Consider the following 26,180-nt stretch of genomic DNA (forward strand, 5'->3'; position numbering starts at 1 on the left):
AGGTAACGAGTGGAGGACAGAGGAGCCTCTTAAAGAAGAAGTTAGAGCCAGAAATCTTGCTTGTTTGTAGGTGACCAAATACTTATTTTCCACCATAATTTGCAAATAAATTCATTAAAAATCCTACAATGTCATTTTCTGTTGTTTTTTTCTCAATTTGTCTGTCATAGTTGACGTGTACCTTTTTAAGTGGGAGAACTTGCACAATTGGTGGCTGACTAAATACTTTTTTTCCCCACTGTATGTATGTGTATATATATATATATATATATATATATGCGGGGGGGAAAAATTTGAAAAAAACATATGGGGGATTGGAAGTGATGCAGACAATTACATTGATGGAAGTTACAATCTATCTGCAATATTAAAGCTGATCTACCCCCTCCCCCCCCCCAAAAAAATGAATTTTTTGGTGACTTTTTCTAACCATAGTCGCACACCTCATGTAGCCTAGCCCATGTTTAGAGAAGGTTTGTATCACAACTAAAGTGGCCAAATAACTTCTTAAAATTAAACACATTAATCTGCTTTATAACCGGTTTAGAGCCTAACTGGAATACGTAGGCTGCACGTGAGTTTCAAGTTTGGGGAAGATAATTTTCACCAAAATAATGCACCTTTTATAATAAAGCATTACATGCATAATCGCATTTGCCATCACTTTCGAGAACAGTGTTTTCCCGTTGATTGCAGTTGCGCTTACTGCCGTGTGCGCATTGCTGCGCTTATAATGTGAAGAAATATCCTAATAGTTTATCAACATTTCAAGCTAAATGTTCTGATCTGTTGCATCAGCCTCATTGCTTTTAAAATGATTTTTGATGTGAGTGGTTGTATTAATTAGGGATCTATCGCATCCCACAACTGTCCCAGAGCGACTTACAGTTAGTGAGTGCATAAATGTTTCATACTGGCCCCCCGTGGGAAACGAACCCACAACCCTGGCGTTGCAAGCGCCATGCTCTACCAACTGAGCTACAGGGGACTAGATTGACATAGGCTAGTGCTTTTGCCTACTCATCTTGTTGGCTGACGAAAAGTAGGCTAAATGTGGACATCTTCAATATGCTCCTTGGAATTCGATAAGAGGGACGCGCGCGCAGTTGTGTCCCCGATGTGTCTGTCTTCATTCACTTGTAGCTTACTACTTAGCTGAAATGCCTGTGAGAGGACCCAATCACGTGACGGGCATTGGCTAATAAGAATTGAGATATCTGAGAGAGCCATGTGAGTGAGAGGTGCTTCTGAGCACGGCAGCCGGGAGAAGGGAATTTGAACTATTATATTCAGCCCAAGGGCACAATGGCCGCAAAAGGCATGGATTTTTTAGTGGGCATTACGGCCACAAAAGGGGGATACCGCCGGGAAATTCAAGTCCTGGTGAGAATATTATCGAGTGCTTGTCAAATTGTAACAGAGACTGATGAAGTGTGCAGCTTGAACAAGAAACAATTGTCTTTCATGCAGCCTTAGATTGTATTAAAAATCAAAACATATAGCCCAATGTTTATATCACAATTGAAGTTGCATAAATAACTAAAAATTAAGCATATAGGAGGACCAGTTTCTTTGTTAACCGCTCAACACAGAATAGCCGCATGTGCGCAATTCCTTTTTTAAATCGTTTGGAGAAAATATCCTTTTGTGTTTTATTAAGCTATGTTCAATTGTATTCTTAATACTATAAAATAATAATAAATAATGCCATGGAATTCTAAGCAAATCTTGTCTGGTAAATGAACTAGTGTAGCCCACAGCCAAATGGCATTGCCATATCAGGGCCTAACACAAGGACAACTCAGAGTATGCTATTCTGTTCTTCTGAAATAGACTACATTTTCTTAATATCATATCAAGTTTCTTTTGACCTGTCTGAAATTTACATTTACAAAAAAAAATTTTTTGTCATTTAGCAGACGCTCTTATCCAGAGCGACTTACAGTTAGTGAATACATATTTTTATTTGTTATTTTTTAATACTGGCCCCCCGTGGGAATCGAACCCACAACCCTGGCGTTGCAAACGCCATGCTCTATCAACTGAGCTACATCCCTGCCGGCCATTACCTCCCCTACCCTGGACGACGCTGGGCCAATTGTGCGCCGCCCATGAGTCTCCCGGTCGCGGCCGGCTGCGACAGAGCCTGGATTCGAACCAGGATCTCTAGTGGCACAGTTAGCACTGCGATGCAGTGCCTTAGACCACTGCGCCACTCAGTGCTCTTAATGTATTTATTGTGATAGTGTAAGCTATATTAAATTGACCACATTTTTTTCATGACCGCCACAGCCCTAGGCAGGAGCAATGTTCCCTCTAATTATTTTTTCGCCACAGAGCAAATTTCAGGTCTGCTGAGCGCAAACTTGAACATTGTCAAAATTCTGTGCAACTTCCGGCGCACGTTTACTGTGAACACTGAGGCTGTACCCGCTTTAAGTTACAGTTTTAACAGTGGCCAAGTAGGCTGCTGTGGATGTTTGATCATAATGTAGGCCTACCAGATTGGCCTACCATCAAAAACAATGGAGAAAATGCATCCCATAACATTTTAACATGGAAATAGCTGTTCAGACAGTAGCTGCAATTGTGTGGTGTTCATTGTAGGCCTACATTCCATGAGACTTTTGAAAAAAACATGCAGGGCTTGACATTAACCTGTTTATCCACTTCAGACAAGGTGACAATGTTGTTGTTTGATGCAAGAAACCACAAATTCCTTATTATTCCCATACCGTTATTAGAGAGAAACAGACAAATTATGCTACCCTCTGCCTATTGGCTACTTATTCAAGACAGTCTCAAAATAAAACACTGCCCCTTTAAGACATAAACAAGCTCTTTACCTGACTCACTTTTCAAAGATGGCTTTTGTGCTCTTGTAGGAAGCAACCACTCCCCCATTGTTGACTAGAAATTAGCTATAGCTTGGCTAATAACTCACTATCTAGCAAAGAATATGAACAAATGTGCACAGCAATTCTACTTATTTATCCATTGGGCTGAGATACATGTTTGCAGTTTTAAAGCTAATTTCCTGCAACTCTATGCATCTCCCTGACTGTTTAGCTTTTATTTAGGTGATTGTTAGTTCTCAAAGATTATATTATAAAGAAAAAATTAAGAAAATAGTTCACACTGAAAGCATTTTTTTCCATCCCCAAAATGTATTTATCTTTTTTTTTTTAAATCTTTATTTTAACAGGGAAAAACAGACTGAGACCTGGATCTCTTTTACGGCTGTGCCCTGTGTAAACATGTTGACATGTACAGTTTTAGACATACAGACAAGAACATTTCAAACATACAAAACAAAAACACAATTCAACAGAAACAATCACAGACAACATCATATTGATCCTCCATGACATTTTTAAAATGGGCAAGGGACAGTACCAGTCAAAAGTTTGGACACACCTACTCATTCCAGGGTTTTTCTTTATTTTTACTATTTTCTACATTGTAGAATAATAGTGAAGACATCTAAACTATGACATAACACATATGGGATCATGTAGTAACCAAAAAAGTGTGTAAAGCTGTCATCAAGGCAAAGGGTGGCTATTTGAAGAATCTCAAATATAAAATATATTTTGATTTGTTCAACACTTTTTGGGGTTACTATATGATTCCATATGTGTTATTTCATAGGTTTGATGTCTTCAATATTATGCTTCACGGTTGGGATGGTGTTCTTCGGCTTGCAAGCTTCCCCTTTTTCCTCCAAACATAACGATGGTCATTATGGCCAAATAGTTATATTTTTGTTTCATCAGACCAGAGGACATTTCTCCAAAAGGTACGATCTTTGTCCCCATGTGCAGTTACAAACCGTAGTCGGTTTTTTTTATGGCGGTTTTGGAGCAGTGGCTTCTTCCTTGCTGAGCGGCCTTTCAGGTTATGTCGTTATGGGACTCGTTTTACTGTGGATATAGATACTTTTGTACCTGTTTCCTCCAGCATCTTCACAAGGTCCTTTTCAGTTTGAAGGTAGGCCTTGAAATACATCCACAGGTACACCTCCAATTGACTCAAATTATGTCAATTAGCCTATCAGAAGCTTCTAAAGCCATGACATCATTTTCTGGAATTTTCCAAGCTGTTTAAAGGCACAGTCAACTTAGTGTATGTAAACTTCTGACCCACTGGAATTGTGATACAGTTAATTATAAGTGAAATAATCTGTCTGTAAACAATTGTTGGAAAAATTACTTCTGTCATGCACAAAGTAGATGTCCTAACCAACTTGCCAAAACTATAGTTTGTTAACAAGAAATTTGTGCAGTGGTTGAAAAACGAGTTTTAATGACTTCAACCTAAGTGTATATAAACTTCCGACTTCAACTGTATATACACTACCGTTCAAAAGTTTGAGGTCACTTAGAAATTCTTTGCAGAGTTGCAAAGAAAAAGCCATATCTCAGACTGCCCATCTTAATCTTTTCTTTTCATTGGCCAGTCTGAGATATGTCTTTTTCTTTGCAACTCTGCCTAGAAGGTCAGCATCCCTGAGTCGCCTCTTCACTGTTGACGTTGAGACTGGTGTTTTGCGGGTACTATTTAATGAAGCTGCCAGTTGAGGACCTGTGAGGCGTCTGTTTCTCAAAGCAGACACTAATGTATTTGTCCTCTTGCTCAGTTGTGCACCGGGGCCTCTGTTAAGAGAATTTCTATCTCTAATCAACCTAAGCTTGAATCATTACCAGAGGTTGTAAGGCTCTGGTTTTAATCATAAATGATTCAAGGTCCACAACCAGCAAGAATGATCTGTATTTTTATGCATGGAGAGCTCTGGCGCCAAAACCCATACACTCCTGTTTTATACCTCTTGACACACAAAGGCACTTTGCTCCGCCCACCTTTAGGAGGCTTTTTTAAACAGTTTCCACCTTCTCCTTCACCCTGGAATGTTTAGTCTCGCCCCCCTCTGTTAGTGGGTTGATACTACATTCTAATTATAACACAGTTTACACATTTATACTGTATTTGGGGTGAAATCCTTTAGTCATTATTCTTAAAATACAAATTAATCTAACAATCCACCCCTTTGACTAAATGTCTTCACATTCAGGATAAATGTATTTTACAAGCATGATTAATCTCAGAGATCACGTCAGAACTAATAAACATTTCATCCAATTGCGGTCTTTCAGGGTCCAAATCCTCGTCATCCACCAAGCCTGGAGGATCGTTTTTCACATTCCCCTGGTCAGAGTCCGGAGTCAGTCCATCTCTCATCATTGTTTAGATACTGCATTTCACCAACGCCTGACTCCCCAATACTCGGACACAGGGAACAAGACAACAACCACATAATACAAGAATACCCATACAAACACAAACACACTCGTTGTTGGTTGTAATAGATATAATTTATCCAATCCATATTTTTGTTTATTGTCACCCACCAGAAAAATGTTGTGGTAAAACCCTCCCATATTTGATTCATAGCTTTGTATTCATCTGGAACACCCCTGGGGATGCCTATACCATCTATCCAAATTGGGCTATTTCCTTCCTGACCTGTATTTCTCCTCCTCCTGATTATTCTTCCTGTCACTGGTCTTTGATGACTAATTCTTACAGGTTTGGACCAACAATACTGGTGCACAAGTACCCACCCATCCTTCTGGTAATGTCTGTCGAATGCTCCCTTTGTTAGTACATGCCCACCACACATCAGTCAGAGGGATGGTAAGGTTCCTAATTTTTCCCCTCCCTTCCTTATCTAAATCAGTCACATTAATTATCTCTTTACAGCCATCAAAATCACCCAAGTTACGGGTGCCATTTCTATGTCTGTAACACTGGTATTCGCCAGGAGTTAAAGTGAATCTAGGTGGGCTGGCCGAGTAAGTCAACTTTGCCAGCCCAATCCCTGTGCAATTGGGCTCTTTTTGATTGGACCCCAGGTCTAATACACAGGGAAACATTACCTTTGGCATTGGGGCGGTCAACATTGTCGGTCGCCCAATGGAGCATGCATGACAATTGGTCTCCCCCAAGGCCCTAGCGGTGTATTTCATCCATTTTAACCAGAGATTCTCATCAGGGACCCCCTCCACTTCCCCTTGGTTCCATTCTTGGAGGAGAAAATCTTTCATAGTGGACGGGTTAGTCGAATTGACTCCGTCATCCCTTGACTGATCTACTCGGTCTATTGCTATTAATGGATTAATGACAGTACCTGTGCCCTCCATATCTTTTGACTCCATCAAATGTAATCTTAGACAAGTATCCCGTCCGTATTCGTCCGCGCAAGCCCAGTAAGTTATTTTCATGTCCGCTTTAGTGACCTTTACTATTGTTACTACCATCTCCGTGGGGATGTCGTTATACCTTCTTATCATCCATCTGGACCCCCCCCCCCCCCCCCCCCCCGTCTCATATCTCCATCCCCCAGTATGTCTAAATACCTGAGCCCAGGAACAATCCGCCGAGGGAGCTGAACATAAATACAATGGTATCTTATAATCCCACGTTGCTTGCTTATCTGCCCTGATAAGATCCCTGATCCTAATTTTGAATCTTACTCCCCACCCTTCTCTGACTCCTATTTTGTAGATCACTCGTCCTTGACGGTCAGTATGTCGGGTCGCTCCCCTTTTATTTCTTAATAATGGTAAGGCCATAGTGTAATTGGTGCGAGGTGGTGGTGGATCTTGACATACCAAGACTTTTGCCGAGACTATGATGCAGCTCAGGGTCACCCATATTCCCAAAAACCGCCAACCCTCTCCTGCCTTTAGTCCTTCTGCTTGGTACCACCCCATACTCACACCCTAAGAACACACTACAGTGATGATAGGTCGGGGTAGGAGATCTTCATTGACAGAGGTGATCCCCGGACCCTATTGGTCTAGTTCTTCTCTCCAACTCTGCGTGTGCTAAGTGGTGCTTGTATGTCGTCTTACCTTCTTGCAGTGGGTAACATGGACCCAGGTTCCTCTCTCTGCTATTCTAATGGCAAAGGCGGTGACCAATATAACCTGATAGGGCCCTTCCCAACAGGCCTGCTTCCAGTTTTCCTTCTAGTGACTGGATGCTCACCAGTCACCTGGTTAGATAGTGGGTCACCTTCTCCTTTAGTTCACCTGTGGGGCACAAAACCTCTGACATACGGGTGTGGTTAATAAACTATCTTCACACATGTTCAGATTAATCTAACAATTTCTGACTGCATTCTCTTTCTAGACTTTATCTAAAAAAATGTTGTTGTTTTTTAAAGTATTTTGTCCTCTCCTTCGTATATTATTTAATCCTACAATTAGCCTCTTCCCCCCTCTTGACACATAGTTCTGCTCATGTGTCAATATTACCACCTACCTAAACAATCCCTTAGGTAATTTATCAACCAATTGCCATGCCTTTCATTTTTGAGACTGTCTTTTGCTTCTTAATTGCTCCTCCCACTTCCTTTGTCTTTATGGCGGCTAAATTCTACTTTCATTCAGTTCAGAATCAATTAGTAATCCAATCAATCAATCTCTTATCTTGTAAAAACACTTATGTTTAGTTCAAACTCTGTTCTACCCCGGCTCTCCCGGGCTTGACCTGAAGACTGATTGTTGGACATGACAAGTCCATATTTAGGTCACCTAAGTCTTCTGCCTAGCAACAAAGAATAAAAACCTCTACATGGGGGATTGGAAGTGATGCAGACAATTACATTGATAGAAAATACAATCTATCTGCAATATTAAGCTGATCCATTCCCCCCAGAAAAAATAAAAAAATAAAAAAATAAATAAAACAATTTTTATAAGAAATAATACAAATTTAAAAACGAAAAAGAGAAAAAAAGGGAAAAATAAAAAGAAGATTAAATACCTCTATGTTCGTAATTAACCCAGTTATATCAATAGCCCACCAAAAAAAACTCACCATCTTTAAATCACGACCAATGTCATATCCCTATTTACTCTCTACCATTTTGGTAACATCCCTGATATATGTATGCCTCCTTAGAGTTCCAAATGATTTTACCATGGGCTGCCATTGCCTTCCCATAGATAAGATCACTTAATTTACCAGTATGCAGTACATAATGGAGTACCCAAGCTTTACAGCAGTCCATCATCACCAAAAAGCTCATGATTCTTCATCTATTTTTATTTTTTTTTCCTCTAGTCCCTATCTTCCTGATCCTATTGCTAAATCAATGATCTAGGCAATAGCTGTCTCACCTTAGATTGTACATTCTTCTGATTACTGCAGCTTATTGCATTAATTTAGGTTCAAATATCCCCCAACAAACCGTTCCATCCCACAGCATAGCAAACACCACCCATGAACTGCTGAAAATCCCCTAAATTCAACATAACAACCCTTTATAAACATCATGCTGGGTGTGTTTTTTTTTTTTTTTTGAAAAACCCAATTGAAAAACAACAATCAAAGATAGCCAGGCTCAACTTAATTTGGTAGCTCCCTTTTATGACCTAAATACTGCCTAACTTCACTACTGCTCCCCCTCCCCCTTAGCAACATTCCAATGAGATAAACTAATCTCTTTCTCCTGGTTATACATTTTGTTAACCTTCAATTACCATCAGTAATCTAAAGATGGTAGTACACACAAAACATGATACAGATATCCCCAGTCCTAACCCATCAATAATGTTTGTATCAATCTAATTCCTCATAACTAATCCATAAAACCACCCAAAATTCCTCGAGTATCCAATGATTATTTAATTGATTACCCTAAATCTGCTACATGTGATCTCATTTCAAATGATCCATTATTTGTTCAACCCCTTAGGAAAATCTGTCTCCCCTTCTATTGTTCCTGTCCCCCTTGTAAATGTCATATTTCAGTTTTTAGCCAATACAATCACGGTTACATCAAATGTTCCCTCAGTTAATGGTATTTTCTCCCTAATATTTCATACTCATTCTTATTTCCCTAAATGAGATTTAATCCCTTGCCTTTCCTCTACTATCCTTCTATCATTACTGAATCAATGATAATAACTGTAATAACTATCAATAATAATTGTAATAACTATTACAAATTATATTGTGCCCTTTTTCTGATAATGTTATAATTGTAGCCTATTCCATCACTTTAGTTTAAAATATACGTTTCTTTATAACAAATCCAGAACCCACCACAGGCTGGCGCTATTCCCCCAGCACAACAGCCAATGCCACTTGCTTCCCCGTAACGAAAATAAATTATCGTTCTAAAATTTACCAACTATTTGTATTTTCCCGCTAACCCATTTCAGTTCGCTATTCAATCTCTTTAACCGTTCTCTCTGATTCGGCCCCAATCAATAAAACAAATACTTGATATCGTTGATAAGCATACACTTAATGACATTCCTACCATCTGAACTATGTACTGTCTCTCACCTCTCCCCCCCTCTCCTGCTCCTTCCTACATTATGGGGGAGGCGCGGGACCTTCCCTACAAATCTTCCTTCTTAGGAAATAATGTCATTCGTACTTGTAACATATTTTCATAGACCTATCTAGAATACTACTAAAGCTATCTAATGCAACTTTTAATACACGTAAAAACTCTCTCTCCCTACACCCATTCCCCATTGAATAAGTGCATCTTCCTAGTTACCCCATAACCACGCCTCAAATATTTTATTCAGCATTTAACCAACCAAATACTAAGTAGTATCCGGTTATCATTCATACCCGCCGTTGAATTCCCTCATACACACAGATTTCACCTTATGCCATTCAAATGCCCAACACAACATAATAGTTCAATGGAACCCTCTATTGGCTCTCTACTATTTATACATTACTTCTATAACCACACCAGTCATGGTCCGATTACCCATTAAGCCTTATCACATAACCTTATCACCTAATCAAACAACGGCACAACCTTAAACTCATATCCGCCGGCTGGTAGCCCAGTAACCAAGAGCACCGTCTCAGTAACCGAGGTCGCCGGCTCCAACTCCCGAGCCGACCAGGCGAAAAATCAGCCGATGTGCCCCCAAGCAAGGCACCCAATCCCCACTGCTCCTGCAAGTCGCTCCGGACCAGAGCGTCTGCCAAATTACCAAAAATGCAAATGTAAATATTCTCTACTTTCTCACTCATGACGTACGTCTACGTTTGAGTGAGAAAGTTCATACATATGTATCGTTGGAATTTTATAGGTACCTCTCAAATAATCGCTTCGTGGTGTTTTTAGCCAATTCTTAATCGACACGAATCATTTTTTCAAACATTTTACCCGTTGAACCAAAAAATAGACTGTCAATCCAGAATTATTCTCCTAGGAGCTATTATTTAGTGTGTCTCTTGAGCCAATGTTATGATCTGCTTTTATAATTAACCATTTAAAATTATCCACCCGTAACCCAGAGTTTTTTTCCGTCCTCCAGTTTCATGAAAGGGGTCGATAACCATTTTTTCTCACGCGACTTATTTTTAGCTCCTTCCTTGAAACAATTATCACGTATTCCGATGGATTCTCAAGTCTCACACGTACACAACATTATACAATCATTTGCTAAACCTATTTGTAACCTAGAGGTCGTAACTGCTCCAGTTTCATGAAACAGACAGTTATAGCAAATCCCCAGTTGTTTACGCGACTTTTGACCTGTTTAATGTATCCATAGCACACGACGAAAATCATCCCCCTCCCTGTTTATTGTATCACTGTACCCAGTACAATCTCAATAAAAACGAGTTTACATTGGTGATGGCCATTCACCCCGTGTCATTTCGGACTAGATTATTTTGGTAATGGCTATTTACCTAGGGTCAATTACGGACCCTCCCCGTTTAGGAATAATTATTACTTCCTTTGAGATTTTGGTAACTATTCTCTGCCCTTCACAAGAATTACTATTCTTATACAAGTTCAAATCATTTCACCAAAATCCATGAATAAAAATGACTGACCTTTTCCTTGCAGTTTGGATTTAAATGCTTTTTCAAACTCGTTAACGTCTTTATCGTTCATAAGAGTAATCACCGGCCTGTTTATAACCTTAACGTCGAAAGCCAGGACTATTCTCCACGGATGCAATCATCAGCCCGTGCACGGTTTCGGTGTCCTTAGAACGACAAAGACGTATTTAAGTTCCGCTCAAAGAACCACTCTGTTAAGAGAATTTCTATCTCTAATTCAACCTAAGCTTGAATCATTACCAGAGGTTGTAAGGCTCTGGTTTTAATCATAAATGATTCAAGGTCCACAACCAGCAAGAATGATCTGTATTTTATTCATGGAGAGCTCTGGCGCCAAAACCCATACACTCCTGTTTTATACCTCTTGACACACAAAGGCACTTTGCTCCGCCCACCTTTAGGAGGCTTTTTTAAACAGTTTCCACCTTCTCCTTCACCCTGGAATGTTTAGTCTCGCCCCCCTCTGTTAGTGGGTTGATACTACATTCTAATTATAACACAGTTTACACATTTATACTGTATTTGGGGTGAAATCCTTTAGTCATTATTCTTAAAATACAAATTAATCTAACAGCCTCCCACTCCTCTTTCTATTCTGGTTAGAGCCAGTTTGCACTGTTATGTGAAGGGAGTAGTACACAGCGTTGTACAAGATCTTCAGTTTCTTGGCAATTTCTCGCATGGAATAGCCTTCATTTCTCAGAACAAGAATAGACTGACGAGTTTCAGAAGAAAGTTCTTTGTTTCTGGCCATTTTGATCCTGTAATCGAATCCACAATTCCTGATGCTCCAGATACTCAACTAGTCTCAAGAAGGCCAGTTTTATTGCTTCTTTAATCAGCACTTCAGTTTTCAGCTGTGCTAACATAATTGCAAAATGGTTTTCTAATGATCAATTAGCCTTTTTAAATGATGAACTTGGATTAGCAAACACAACATGCCATTGGAACACATGACTGATATTTGCTAATAATGGGCCTCTGTACGCTTATGTAGATATTCCATTAAAAATCTGCCGTTTCCAGCTACAATAGCTATTTACAACGTTAACAATGTCTACACTACCGGTCAAAAGTTTTAGAACACCTACTCATTCAAGGGTTTTTCTTTATTTTGACTATTTTCTACATTGTAGAATAATAGTGAAGACGTCAATACTATGAAATAACACATATGGAATCATGTAGTAACCAAAAAAGCATTAAACAAATCAAAATATATTTTGTATTTGAGATTCTTCAAATAGCCACCCTTTGTCTTGATGACAGCTTTGCACACTCTTGGCATTCTCTCAACCAGCTTCATGAGGTAGTCACTTGTAATGCATTTCAATTAACAGGTGTGCCTTTTTTAAAAGTTAATTTGTGGAATTTCTTTCCTTCTTAATGCGTATGAGCCAATCAGTTGTGTTGTGACAAGGTAGGGGGGGTATACAGAAGATAGCCCTATTTGGTAAAGGACCAAGTCCATATTATGGCAAGAACAGCTCAAATAAGCAAAGAGAAACGTCAGTCCATCATTACTTTATGACATGAAGGTCAGTCAATATGGAAAATGTCAAGAACTTTTGAAAGTTTCTTCAAGTGCAGTCGCAAAAACCATCAAGCACTATGATGAAACTGGCTTTCATGAGTTACATCAGAGGATAAGTTAATTAGAGTTACCAGCCTCAGAAATTGCCCAAATAAATGCTTCACAGAGTTCAAGGAACAGACACATCTCAACATCAACTGTTCAGAGGGGACTGTGTGAATCAGGCCTTCATGGTCGAATTGCTGCAAAGAAACCACTACTAAAGGACACCAATAATAAGAAGAGTCCTGCTTGGGCCAAGAAACACAAGCAATGGACATTTAGACCGGTGGAAATGTGTCCTTTGGTCTGGAGTCCAAATTTGAGATTTTTGGTTCAAATTTGAGGTCGGAAGTTGAAGTCGGAAGTTTACATATACTTAGGTTGGAGTCATTAAACTCGTTTTTCAACCACTCCACAAATTTCTTGTTAACAAACTATAGTTTTGGCAAGTCGGTTAGGACAGCTACTTTGTGCATGACACAAGTACTTTTTCCAACAATTGTTTACAGACAGATTATTTCACTTATAATTCACTGTATCACAATTCCAGTGGGTCAGAAGTTTACATACACTAAGTTGACTGTGCCTTTTAAACAGCTTTGAAAATTCCAGAAAATGATGTCATGGCTTTAGAAGCTTCTGATAGGCTAATTGACATAATTTGAGTCAATTGGAGGTGTACCTGTGCATGTATTTCAAGGCCTACCTTCAAACTCAGTGCCTCTTTGTTTGACATCATGGGAAAATCAAAAGAAATCAGCCAAGACCTCAGAAGAAAAATTGTAGACCACCACAAGTCTGGTTCATCCTTGGGAGCAATTTCCAAACACCTGAAGGTACCACGCTCATCTGTACAAACAATAGTACGCAAGTATAAACACCATGGGACCACGCAGCCGTCATAACGCTCAGGTAGGAGACGCATTCTGTCTTCTAGAGATTAACGTACTTTGGTGAGAAAAGTGCAAATCAATCCCAGAACAACAGCAAAGGACCTTGTGAAGATGCTGGAGTAAACAGGTACAAAAGTATCTATATCCACAGTAAAACGAGTCCTATATCAACATAACCTGAAAGGCTGCTCAGCAAAGAAGAAGCCACTGCTCCAAAAACGCCATAAAACAGCCAGACTACGGTTTGCAACTGCACATGGGGACAAAGATCATACTTTTTGGAGAAATGTCCTCTGGTCTGATTAAACAAAAATATAACTGTTTGGCCATAATAGCCATCGTTATGTTTGGAGGAAAAAGGGGAAGCTTACAAGCCGAAGAACACCATCCCAACCCTGAAGCACGGGGGTGGCAGCATCATGCTGTGGGGGTGCTTTGCTGCAGGAGGGACTGGTGCACTTCACAAAATAGATGGCATCATGAGGAAGGAAAATTATGTAGATATATTGAAGCAACATCTCAAGACATCAGTCAGGATGTTAAAGCTTAGTCGCAGATGGTTCTTCCAAATGGACAATGACCCCAAGCATACTTCCAAAGTTATGGCTTAAGGACAACAAAGTCAAGGTATTGGAGTGGCCATCACAAAGCCCTGACCTCAATCCTATAGAAAAGGTGTGGGCAGAACTGAAAAAGCGTGTGTGAGCAAGGAGGCCTACAAACCTGACTCAGTTACACCTGCTCTGTCAAGAGGAATGGGCCAAAATTCACCCAACTTATTGTGGGAAGCTTGTGGAAGGCTACCCGAAACGTTTGACCCAAGTTAAACAATTTAAAGGCAATGCTACCAAATACTAATTGAGTGTATGTAAACGTCTGACCCACTGAGAATGTGATGAAATAAATAAAAGCTGAAATAAATCATTCTCTCTACTGTTATTCTGACATTTCACATTCTTAAAATAAAGTGGTGATCCTAACTGACCTAAAACAGGGGATTTTTACTAGGATTAAATGTCAGGAATTGTGAAAAACTGAGTTTAAATGTATTTGGCTAAGGTGTATGTAAACTTCCGACTTCAACTGTATATACTTATGCGACCTGAGTTTTTTCGCCGAAGGTTTTCAATGGCAGCTGTGTCATGCTGGTTAAATTAAGCCTCTTATTTGGCTGTGAGTGGGGAGGGGGGTGCCAGGGCTTTGTCCAGGCTTCACCCTGTCTCTCTCACTCTCTCTCGCTCACTCTCTCTCGCTCTCTCTAGCTCTCTTTAGCTCTCTAGCTCTCTGCATTCTCTCTCTCCCTCCCGCGTTGCACTGGTGCTCCCAACCTTAAAAAGTAAGTTAGGAGCACAATATAACATTTAGGAGCACCAGAAAAATATTGTTTTAATCGATTCATATACAGTGGAGGAAAAAAGTATTTAGTCAGCCACCAATTGTGCAAGTTCTCCCACTTAAAAAGATGAGAGAGGCCTGTAATTTTCATCATAGGTACACGTCAACTATGACAGACAAATTGAGAAAAAAAATTCCTGAAAATCACATTGTAGGATTTTTAATGAATTTATTTGCAAATTATGGTGGAAAATAAATATTTGGTCAATAACAAAAGTTTCTCAATACTTTGTTATATACCCTTTGTTGGCAATGACACAGGTCAAACGTTTTCTGTAAGTCTTCACAAGGTTTTCACACACTGTTGCTGGTATTTTGGCCCATTCCTCCATGCAGATATCCTCTAGAGCAGTGATGTTTTGGGGCTGTTGCTAGGCAACACAGACTTTCAACTCCCTCCAAAGATTTTCTATGGGGTTGAGATCTGGAGACTGGCTAGGCCACTCCAGGACCTTGAAATGCTTCTTACGAAGCCACTCCTTCGTTGCCCGGGCGGTGTGTTTGGGATCATTGTCATGCTGAAAGACCCAGCCACATTTAATCTTCAATGCCCTTGCTGATGTAAGGAGGTTTTCACTCAAAATCTCATGATACATGGCCCCATTCATTCTTTCCTTTACACGGATCAGTCGTCCTGGTCCCTTTGCAGAAAAACAGCCCCAAAGCATGATGTTTCCACCCCCATGCTTCACAGTAGGTATGGTGTTCTTTGGATGCAACTCAGCATTCTTTGTCCTCCAAACATGACGAGTTGAGTTTTTACCAAAAAGTTCTATTTTGGTTTCATCTGACCATATGACATTCTCCCAATCCTCTTCTGAATCATCCAAATGCACTCTAGCAAACTTCAGACGGGCCTGGACATGTACTGGCTTAAGCAGGGGGACAGGTCTTGCACTGCAGGATTTGAGTCCCTGGCGGCGTAGTGTGTTACTGATGGTAGGCTTTGTTACTTTGGTCCCAGCTCTCTGCAGGTCATTCACCAGGTCCCCCCGTGTGGTTATGGGATTTTTGCTCACCGTTCTTCTGATCATTTTGACCCCACGGGGTGAGATCTTGCGTGGAGCCCCAGATCGAGGGAGATTATCAGTGGTCTTGTATGTCTTCCATTTCCTAATAATTGCTTCCACAGTTGATTTCTTCAAACCAAGCTGCTTACCTATTGCAGATTCAGTCTTCCCAGCCTGGTACAGGTCTACAATTTTGTTTCTGGTGTCCTTTGACAGCTCTTTGGTCTTGGCCATAGTGGAGTTTGGAGTGTGACTGTTTGAGGTTGTGGACAGGTGTCTTTTATACTGATAACAAGTTCAAACAGGTGCCATTAATACAGGTAACGAGTGGAGGACAGAGGAGCCTCTTAAAGAAGAAGTTACAGGTCTGTGAGAGCCAGAAATCTTGCTTGTTTGTAGGTGACCAAATACTTATTTTCCACCATAATTTGCAAATAAATTCATTAAAAATCCTACAATGTGATTTTCTGGATTTTTTTTCTCAATTTGTCTGTCACAGTTGACGTGTACCTATGATGAAAATTACAGGCCTCTCTCATCTTTTTAAGTGGGAGAACTTGCACAATTGGTGGCTGACTAAATACTTTTTTCCCCACTGTATAGCCTATACTGTATGAATTAATGTTGTGCCCTAGAAACGAATATGTAACCCTGTAAATACATCTGTTTATTATAAAAAGCTAAAATATTGATACATACAGTTCCAGTCAAAAGTTTGGACACACCTACTCATTCAAGGGATTTTCTTTATTTTGAGTATTTTCTACATTTGTAGAATAATAGTGAAGACATCAAAACTTTGAAGTAACACATATTAAATCATGTAGTAAACAAAAAAGTGTTAAACAAATCAAAATATATTTCAGATTCTTCAAATAGCCACACTTTGCCTTGATGACTGCTTTGCACACTCTTGACATTCTTTCAACCAGCTTCATGAGGTAGTCACCTGGAATGCATTTCAATTAACAGCTGTTAGCCCTATTTGGTCAAATACCAAGTCCATATTATGGCAAGAACAGCTCAAATAAGCAAAGAGAAACGACAGTCCATCATTACTTTAAGACATGAAGGTCAGTCAATCTGGAAAATGTCAAGAACTTTGAAAGTTTCTTCAAGTGCAGTCGCAAAAACCATCAAGCGCTATGATGAAACTGGCTCTCATGAGGACCGCGACAGGAATGGAAGACCCAGAGTTACCTCTGCTGCAGAGGATAAGTTCATTAGAGTTACCAGCCTCAGAAATTGCAGCCCAAATAAATGCTTCACAGAGTTCAAGGAACAGACCCATCTCAACATCAACTGTTCAGAGGAGACTGTGTGAATCAGGCCTTCATGGTCGAATTGCTGCAAAGAAACCACTACTAAAGGACACCAATAATAAGAAGAGACCTGCTTGGGCCAAGAAACACGAGCAATGGACATTTAGACCAGTGGAGTTCAAATTTGAGATTTTTGGTTCCAACCGGCGTGTCTTTGTGAGACACGGTATTGGTGAACGGATGATCTCCACATGGAGGAAGAGGTGTTATGGTGTGGGGGTGCTTTGCTGGTGACACTGTCTTTGATTTATTTAGAATTCAAGGCACACTTAACCAGCATGGCTACCACAGCATTCTACAGCGATACGCCATCCCATCTGGTTTGGGCTTATTGGGACTATAATTTGTTTTTCAACAGGACAATGACCCAACACACCTCCAGGCTGTGTAAGGGCTATTTTACCAAGAAGGAGAGTGATGAAGTGCTGCATCAGATGACCTGGCCTCCACAATCCCCCGACCTCAACCCAATTGAGATGGTTTGGGATGAGTCGGACTGTAGAGTGAAGCAAAAGCAGCCAACAAGTGCTCAGCATATGTGGGAACTCCTTCAAGACTGTTGGAAAAGCATTCCAGGTGAAGCTGGTTGAGAGAATGGCAAGAGTGTGCAAAGCTGTCAAGGCAAAGGGTGGCTATTTGAAGATTCTCAAATATAAAATATACTTTGATTTGTTAAACACTTTTTTGGTTACTACATGTTTCCATATGTGTTATTTCATAGTTTTGATGTCTTCACTATTATTGTACAATGTAAATAATAGTAAAAATGAAGAAAAACCCTTGAATGAGTAGGTGTGTCCAAACCTTGGACTGGTAGTGTATACCTGTCATTGAAATTAAAAAGTCATTTGTAGAATATTTTTGCATTATGTAAAATAACTATTTTCCTATTGAGATGCATTCCATAGAAAATGATACACTGTCTCTTTAAGAGCCTCAAGTTTGTTATGATGAAGAGATGCAAGACATCTGTCATTCATTCATTGCTATGATCATTGATCTCCTGAAGAAGCTATCCCTTTTCCTTTCTTTCTGTGCCCCCACATTTCTGGATATACTTGTAAACTAACGGTTGGAGGTAACAAACATGACTGAACAAGGTGTAAAACAAATGCAGCCCGCGAGTAGTTTTACAACAGCCGTCAACATGGTTTATGAATGTAAATCCCAATCCGTGACAGGAAAAAAAAAACAGTTTGGCCTAGAAATGAGCAGTTTTCGCTTTATTAATGGTACAAGCATGTCTCTAACGAATCTGTGCTCGGGAAACAACGGTACAGCCAATTACAACAATTATATTTTATTTGTATAATTTTTTTGTCTCATTGGTGCTCCCAAATTAAAACTCCAGGTCGTACAGCAAAATGTTTTGGTCGCACTTTAGAGCCCTGAATGTATGGCTCAGATCTGTCTTATATTCAGACAACAGTGAATGGGTTTACGCATATACTTATTTTGTTATTACACATTGTACTATACGATAAGAATATAAAACATACACATTTTTCCAACCATTAATGCCCACATCTTCTAGGCTACATGAAGCTTTGATTTGTCCAGTGTTGGTGAAATGTGGGTGAATTTGCTTTGACACAGCAATTGAGCAAACAAGGGGTAAATTGACATATAAATACGGACCTTACTATTCGAACACTTGCGAGAGTATTCATTTTGGGGCCTATTTTAACATTGAAAAAGCTTTGTCTAAATTAAATTATTAATGTAACATTGTTACACAAGGATATACCATTACGTTTGAAATGCTTAATTTAATAAAACAAACTTTAGAATGTAGTGTTTATTTACGGCGCATTGAGCAACTGCTGCTTCAGACGTCACGTGACTTTGACAGTACATCGTTTACAGTTGCACACTGTAAATGTAGCCTACAGTTTTGAGGACTCACCAAGTGATTGTTTAATTTTTCTCTCTCATGGGCTATGGGTTTAGTGCTCCGGTCAGCCCTGACAACAGTATGCTATTTTCCCCACTTCAAATAGTCATTAGCCTACAGGCGTGCACCAACGGAGGGTCCACAAGACCTGACACAGATCAATGAAAAACGCTCATCAGAATTATTATTTTTCAACAGAATAAGTTCTGTGATGGCGAAACATCAGACTTCCCTTTCACTGTTGCTGTTAGCCTACCTGAATAGCACCCTAAACAACTGCTCACTGTCTGCTGTTGGGGCATTTTGCGACATTCTGATTGATCAAGAGTAGAGCTTTTTTTTTTTACTATCCGGATATCCAATATAATAGTCATGATATTATTTGAATAGTGAAATAATTACAAATACCGTTCCCTACTCACAAGATTCATGCCCATTGGTGGAGAGAGGAAAGTGATTATTGCACAAGTGTGCCCATAGGTTATTCAGCACCGAGCACGTGGGTAATTTACATGATTGTGTGGTGCGCATAAGCTATATGGTGAATGACATTCTGCACGTGGCTAATAGTAAAAGAGAGGCACGAGGCTATGCTGATGATGAAATATTTTGTAAAAACTAACATATACATCCCCACTATGCCCATAGAAGAAGACTCAATGTGAATTATATTGTGTTTACTGAATGATGTTAAATGTGAGCAAGTCATTCAGACCAGTCTTACTTCTAGAACCTTCGTAAACTACATATGTGTGCTGTGACCTGGTTGCTTTGGTGTCAGGTCCTGCATGTAAACCCAGCAGCTCCAGCTGGTGTTAGTTGACTTTGTCAGTAAACAGACTCCACATAGGAACAGGAACCAGGCTGGCCCCTTGCTCGGCTTCCTTGGAGATTCCTTGATTGTGTCCCAGATGCCACCCTGGGACACAATCAAGGAATCTCCAAGGGGGGGGGGCTCTCCTGGGCTGGGGCATGGAGTGGTTGTTGTTGTGGTTGTTGGCCTCAGTGTAGAGGGGAGAATGTCAAAAGTAGTGTATAGGGAGTAGGGCGCCATTTCAGATGCAGGCTCCAGGCTTAGTTCACCACTCATTGTGAAAGACAGTCAGTCTCTTTGCTCAGTTGTTCTGTTCTGGCAACACATATGAGGCCTTGGTTTGGGTGTCAGAGGAGGTTGTTGTAGACAGTGAGTGACTGATGGATATGGAGCTGTGTGTGTGTTTTCTCTCACTGGTTGAATACTCCCTCATTCTTCTGTAGCAGTCATCATGTGATTTAGTGTCATGTTATTGAGGCCTACTAATTATTTTCATCAGTACATTTTCAACTGTCCTGTGACTGAGGCGTCTGTTTGAGATGATGAATTATAGTTGCGGTCATAAACAAAATGCTAACTTTTATCTTGTCCCTTTTTCTTTCTCTTCTGCTTACAGACCACACCTCTGGGAACAGTTCATTGGACACATTGCTAGCTCTACTGCAGGCAGAGGGAGCCAAGATTGAAGAGGAGACAGAGGTAAGCAGCATGAAAACACCTCTCTCTCTGTCGAAGGATGACCTAATGTCTCCTGTGGCGTCAGTTTGAACACTGTCCTGCCTTTCCTGTTTTTTTTTATTTCCACTTTGGCCCAGGGGCCCTATTATGGTTTATTAATATAACTATGGTACCGTTTGTTACAAGTAAGGTGGACTCCTCTCAGCTTTTCTTTATAGTTCTGTTACTGTCCAATCCTCACATCTATTCATCATGTTTTTTTATTTTTTATTTTTTATATAAACAAGCGTAAAAAGAAAAGGCATTTGCATGGAATATCCAGAATGTGCTTTCTTTTAAAGTTTTTAAACTGTCCCTGCTTCTTTCTAAACAGAACATGGCTGACTCCTTCTTGGACGGCGACGTCACCCTGGATACCTTCATAGACTCGTACCAGAGCAAGAGGAAGCTGGCCCACCTGAGGAGGGTGAAGATTGACAAGCTGCAGGAGATTGTGCTGAAGGGCCATCGGCTGCCTCAGGTGCCTGTCTCTTGCTGCCATCCCCAGGAGGTATCAGCCAGGCCAGCCCCCCTCTACACAGAGGCCAACGACCACAACCACTCCCCTGTGCCCCAGCCCAGGAGAGCCCCCCCTCCCCCTCCAGCCCAACAACCCCCAGCTGTAGCCCCCCAGCCCCAGCCTGCTGTCATCCCCTATCCTGTCACCCCATACCCCCCTATCCCCCCCAGGGCAGGCCACCCTTTGCCCAGTGTCAACCCTGAGTACCCGCACCCCTTCATGTCTCAGTGCCCCCCTGCCCTGCCTCAGAGGCCTCCCCCTCGCATGGCCCCACAGTCTGGCTTCATGATTCAGTAGTGAAGGGGCCACAGTGAAGGTACAGTACATGCAGTGAACTTGCATTGCAGTCTCGCTGGAACTATCTTCTGTGTTGTGTCAGGCTGTGAGCCTCTATGAATATGGCACAATGTAACGCAAAGGGGGTCGATTGACTTCGATTGATGGCTGGTCTGGGCATGTTCAACTGAAAAACAGAATTGAGTTTGAATTTGCACTCTTCTCACCAGAATCAGCACTCCATTGCTACAACACCCCAGAAAGGACTTGACTGACCAGTGCTTGCGTCTGCAAAGCAAAATCTCTCAGCGACAGGGCTTTAGATGTAGTCTAAAGTTTATTTAACTGGCCTCATAAGACTGGACATCACCCCAGTCAGATGAGGCCTGTTTTATCAGCACTTTATCCCCGACAGACAGTCCATGCCCCTCAGGTGTGTGTCCTCAGTCCTCCCTCTCCTCCTCCTCCTCTTCTTGCCCCTGTTACAGTGAAGGTGCCTCTCAACATCTGTCATCTGTGGTGTCTAAAGGGAATGGGGACTAGAGCCATTCATTGTTTTTCATTTGATCTACAGTGTCATTTAAATTTGTTGTTTTTATATTGTGTAACCAGAGACTTCACAGAAGAGGATGGTAAATCATATGCAAAATAAACAGAGACCTTAATGTGCTGTTAAAAAATATATATATTTCCCAAGTATACAGTGGGGAGAACAAGTATTTGATACACTGCCGATTTTGCAGGTTTTCCTACTTACAAAGCATGTAGAGGTCTGTAATTTTTATCATAGGTACACTTCAACTGTGAGAGACGGAATCTAAAACAAAAATCCAGAAAATCACATTGTATGATTTTTAAGTAATTTAATTTGCATTTTATTGCATGACATAAGTATTTGATCACCTACCAACCAGTAAGAATTCCAGCTCTCACAGACCTGTTAGTTTTTCTTTAAGAAGCCCTCCTGTTCTCCACTCATTACCTGTATTAACTGCACCTGTTTGAACTTGTTACCTGTATAAAAGACACCTGTCCACACACTCAATCAAACAGACTCCAACCTCTCCACAATGGCCAAGACCAGAGAGCTGTGTAAGGACATCAGGGATAAAATTGTAGACCTGCACAAGGCTGGGATGGGCTACAGGACAATAGGCAAGCAGCTTGGTGAGAAGGCAACAACTGTTGGCGCAATTATTAGAACATTTTAGTTCAAGATGACGGTCAATCACCCTCGGTCTGGGGCTCCATGCAAGATCTCACCTCGTGGGGCATCAATGATCATGAGGAAGGTGAGGGATCAGCCCAGAACTACACGGCAGGACCTGGTCAATGACCTGAAGAGAGCTGGGACCACAGTCTCAAAGAAAACCATTAGTAACACACTACGCCGTCATGGATTAAAATCCTGCAGCGCACGCTAGGTCCCCCTGCTCAAGCCAGCGCATGTCCAGGCCCGTCTGAAGTTTGCCAATGACCATCTGGATGATCCAGAGGAGGAATGGGAGAAGGTCATGTGGTCTGATGAGACAAAAATATAGCTTTTTGGTCTAAACTCCACTCGCCGTGTTTGGAGGAAGAAGAAGGATGAGTACAACCCCAAGAACACCATCCCAACCGTGAAGCATGGAGGTGGAAACATCATTCTTTGGGGATGCTTTTCTGCAAAGGGGACAGGACGACTGCACCGTATTGAGGGGAGGATGGATGGGGCCATGTATCGCGAGATCTTGGCCAACAACCTCCTTCCCTCAGTAAGAGCATTGAAGATGGGTCGTGGCTGGGTCTTCCAGCATGACAACGACCCGAAACACACAGCCAGGGCAACTAAGGAGTGGCTCCGTAAGAAGCATCTCAAGGTCCTGGAGTGGCCTAGCCAGTCTCCAGACCTGAACCCAATAGAAAATCTTTGGAGGGAGCTGAAAGTCCGTATTACCCAGACACAGCCCCGAAACCTGAAGGATCTGGAGAAGGTCTGTATGGAGGAGTGGGCCAAAATCCCTGCTGCAGTGTGTGCAAACCTGGTCAAGACCTACAGGAAACGTATGATCTCTGTAATTGCAAACAAAGGTTTCTGTACCAAATATTAAGTTATGCTTTTCTGATGTATCAAAAAACGTATGTCATGCAATAAAATGCAAATGAATTACTTAAAAATCATACAATGTGATTTTCTGGATTTTTGTTTTAGATTCCGTCTCTCACAGTTGAAGTGTACCTATGATAAACATTAGACCTCTACATGCTTTGTAAGTAGGAAAACCTGCAAAATTGGCAGTGTATCAAATACTTGTTCTCCCCACTGTAGCTGCACAAACCTGTAGCCATGATATTCTGACATTTTCTGACTTCCATAGGGTACTTAGAAATGTTGAGACTTCATAAATTAATTAATATATATTTGGAGTACTAATGTCTTACAGCATGCTGGATGCTTAATTATTATTGCCAGGAAAGATTTTGACAGAAGAAAAAAAACGTGTGAAGTGGGTGCATCTCTTCTCCAGCATAGACATTTCTCAAAAAAGTGTGTGGATCTCATGCCCAATCCAATACAGAGGACAGTCGAATTGGTCTCTGTCGCTCAGGGCAGATCTGTGCAAACATGCACATAGGGGTGGGTGGGGGTTGGTGTCACAAACACTCTGAAACCTTGGCCTTTCTCTTGGTCTTGCCTGTGAAGGATCTGTCCATTGCCATATAATCAATTTACCGTAAAACTGTTGTTTTAGTCAATGATCTAATAAGCATACTTGATGCTCAACAGTTTTGGAACATTCATTTTTTGTCCTTCCGTATATCACTCCTTTAATCATTGAATGGTGTTTTCTCTTGGCTACATGTTATAAAGCTGATTATCATAATTTATGTTTTAAGTCATTGCTGTTGAAACAAGGTTAGTCTATTTAACTTCATCGGTGATATAACCATATACAGTCCATATCAAATCAAGTATATAATGTAACTAAGCCAGTCATCCACTGTTGTGTGAACAGTAATACCCTACGTTGTAATTGGAGTTAATTATCACATTGACTGAACACCAAAGACTCCATGTTATCTTAAAGAGATTATCCGTTACTTTTATATACTTTTTAGCCAGTAGTTCTGAAAGTAGCGCTCACGAGCCAAAAGTGGTCTGCGAAAATTGCGTACTACGTCACATATAGGCAGATCTGTGCACCACGTCATTTCTCTGCTGTGTGTGCATCTTGCTAGCTGTCGTTCAAATGGCGAGGGGTTGAAGCTCATTGGCTAGAACTCCAATTGCTAGGAGGCTGGTCCACATGGGGGAAAATGTCACACAGCTTCCAGAAAAACAGTCTCTTTCAAACTAGGGATTTTGTGGCTAATTGAAGTAAGAATTCTGCTCATAGATTATGCATGTATGAACTATACATTGACACATCCAGTCCAAAGCGGGAGGTTTAAAAAAATACTTAGTAGTCGCCAAAGTTCCGGAGCATGTCTTTAATGTCTCAGTGAAGCCATTTATAGAGAAACCATTGGGTAAAATTACTATTTTAATATTTTCCTGCATCAATTTGTCATGTTTATACCCATATGTTATGGCAGTAGTTTGAGGCGTGCACATTTTTATGTTAGATCCATATTCATGAAATGGATCAAACATAATAGAGTACCCATCTAAAATGTATCTTGCACCATTTTTATTACAAGTACTCATCCTAAAGGAGTCACATATCCTAAAATAGTGTTTGGTTACCTTTGCCTAAATGCTGCAGTTGTGCACTGTTAGAGCCACTGAGTGCCTTCACTGAACTTGACAGATATGGAGGATCACACTGCTCACTGCTCTATGCCTCTTATCTGTGTACACTGACCATGCTTGACTGCTCTGCTGGTCTGGATCCCCTTAGTTAGCCCCACCATCAATGTCTACTTCTCCTGGCTGTGCCCCATTCAGTTATCATTTGCTGTCTACAACTGATTGTGATGGTGGTGCATGCCTGGGGGCAGGAGAGGCTTGAGTATGTCTGTCTGTCAGGCTTCCACTCTCCTAACTGGTGCTATGGGGCCGGTGCAGTTTTCTTCTGAACATGTGCCAGAGAGATATGTCCTTCTTTATACCATCAATACAAACTGTGTTTTGCCTGCCCTGAGGTGGGTGACCACCATTTATGTTCTTATGCATATCTGTGGTTCGCCAAGACAAATGAGTTTAAATTAGTTTAATATCAAACAGAAATGCATCTTTTTGAGAAATTGGCCAAATCGGTGCAATAACAGTTTGCCGTAAGTTAGGTTGAAGAAAAAGCCATGTCCCTATTTATTTTTCAAATGCAAGAAATTGTATGTATTGTATACCAATTGTTTTGATATACTGTAGCCTATCAGCATTTCTAAATCAAACTAAAGATACACTATTAATCGCTGTGTGCATGGTTTTGTTTTTATTTGATTGTGATTCATTTCAGAGTTTCTGCTGTAGCTGTTTGTTTATAACTGGCATAATTCAGCTGTTTGGGCTGCTTTAAAATACAGTTTGATTTTCAGTACTCATGTTCATACATGTTGTTCATTGTAATGTTGTAGGTATTTTGGCTTATGAAGATTGTAGAGGTGGTTGATGGAATTATGAAACTATATTTTTAAGGATGGAATAAATAAATAGTTTTTTGTATTGATGTTGTCTTTTGAGTTGCCTCACACCAAATCACAAAGCTTGATCTCTGGTTGTTGGGAGGAGTCAGTTGGCCATTTCAAGTTATTTTTGAATATTTAAGAAAGGTACAGTGAGGGGGAAAAAGTATTTGACCCCCTCTCAATCAGAAGGATTTCTGGCTCCCAGGTGTCTTTTATATAGGTAACAAGCTGAGATTATGAGTGCTCCTAATCTCAGCTC

At 40.7% G+C, this 26,180-nt stretch overlaps 1 protein-coding gene across 1 annotated transcript in view; it reads left to right on the forward strand.

Moving 5' to 3' along the window:
- LOC311141894 (vacuolar protein sorting-associated protein 37B-like) overlaps positions 1-23,472 on the forward strand; it is a 41,995-nt gene extending 18,523 nt beyond the window's left edge. The window contains exons 3-4 of the mRNA XM_084177392.1: positions 20,417-20,499; positions 20,852-23,472. Coding sequence (XP_084033518.1) covers positions 20,417-20,499; positions 20,852-21,334 — 566 coding nt within the window. The 3' untranslated portion in view covers positions 21,335-23,472. The remainder of the gene's footprint in view (positions 1-20,416; positions 20,500-20,851) is intronic.
- Positions 23,473-26,180: the final 2,708 nt, after the last annotated feature.

This window comes from Coregonus lavaretus, assembly GCF_964263955.1.
Source record: "Coregonus lavaretus genome assembly, chromosome: 14".
NCBI lineage: Eukaryota > Metazoa > Chordata > Actinopteri > Salmoniformes > Salmonidae > Coregonus > Coregonus lavaretus.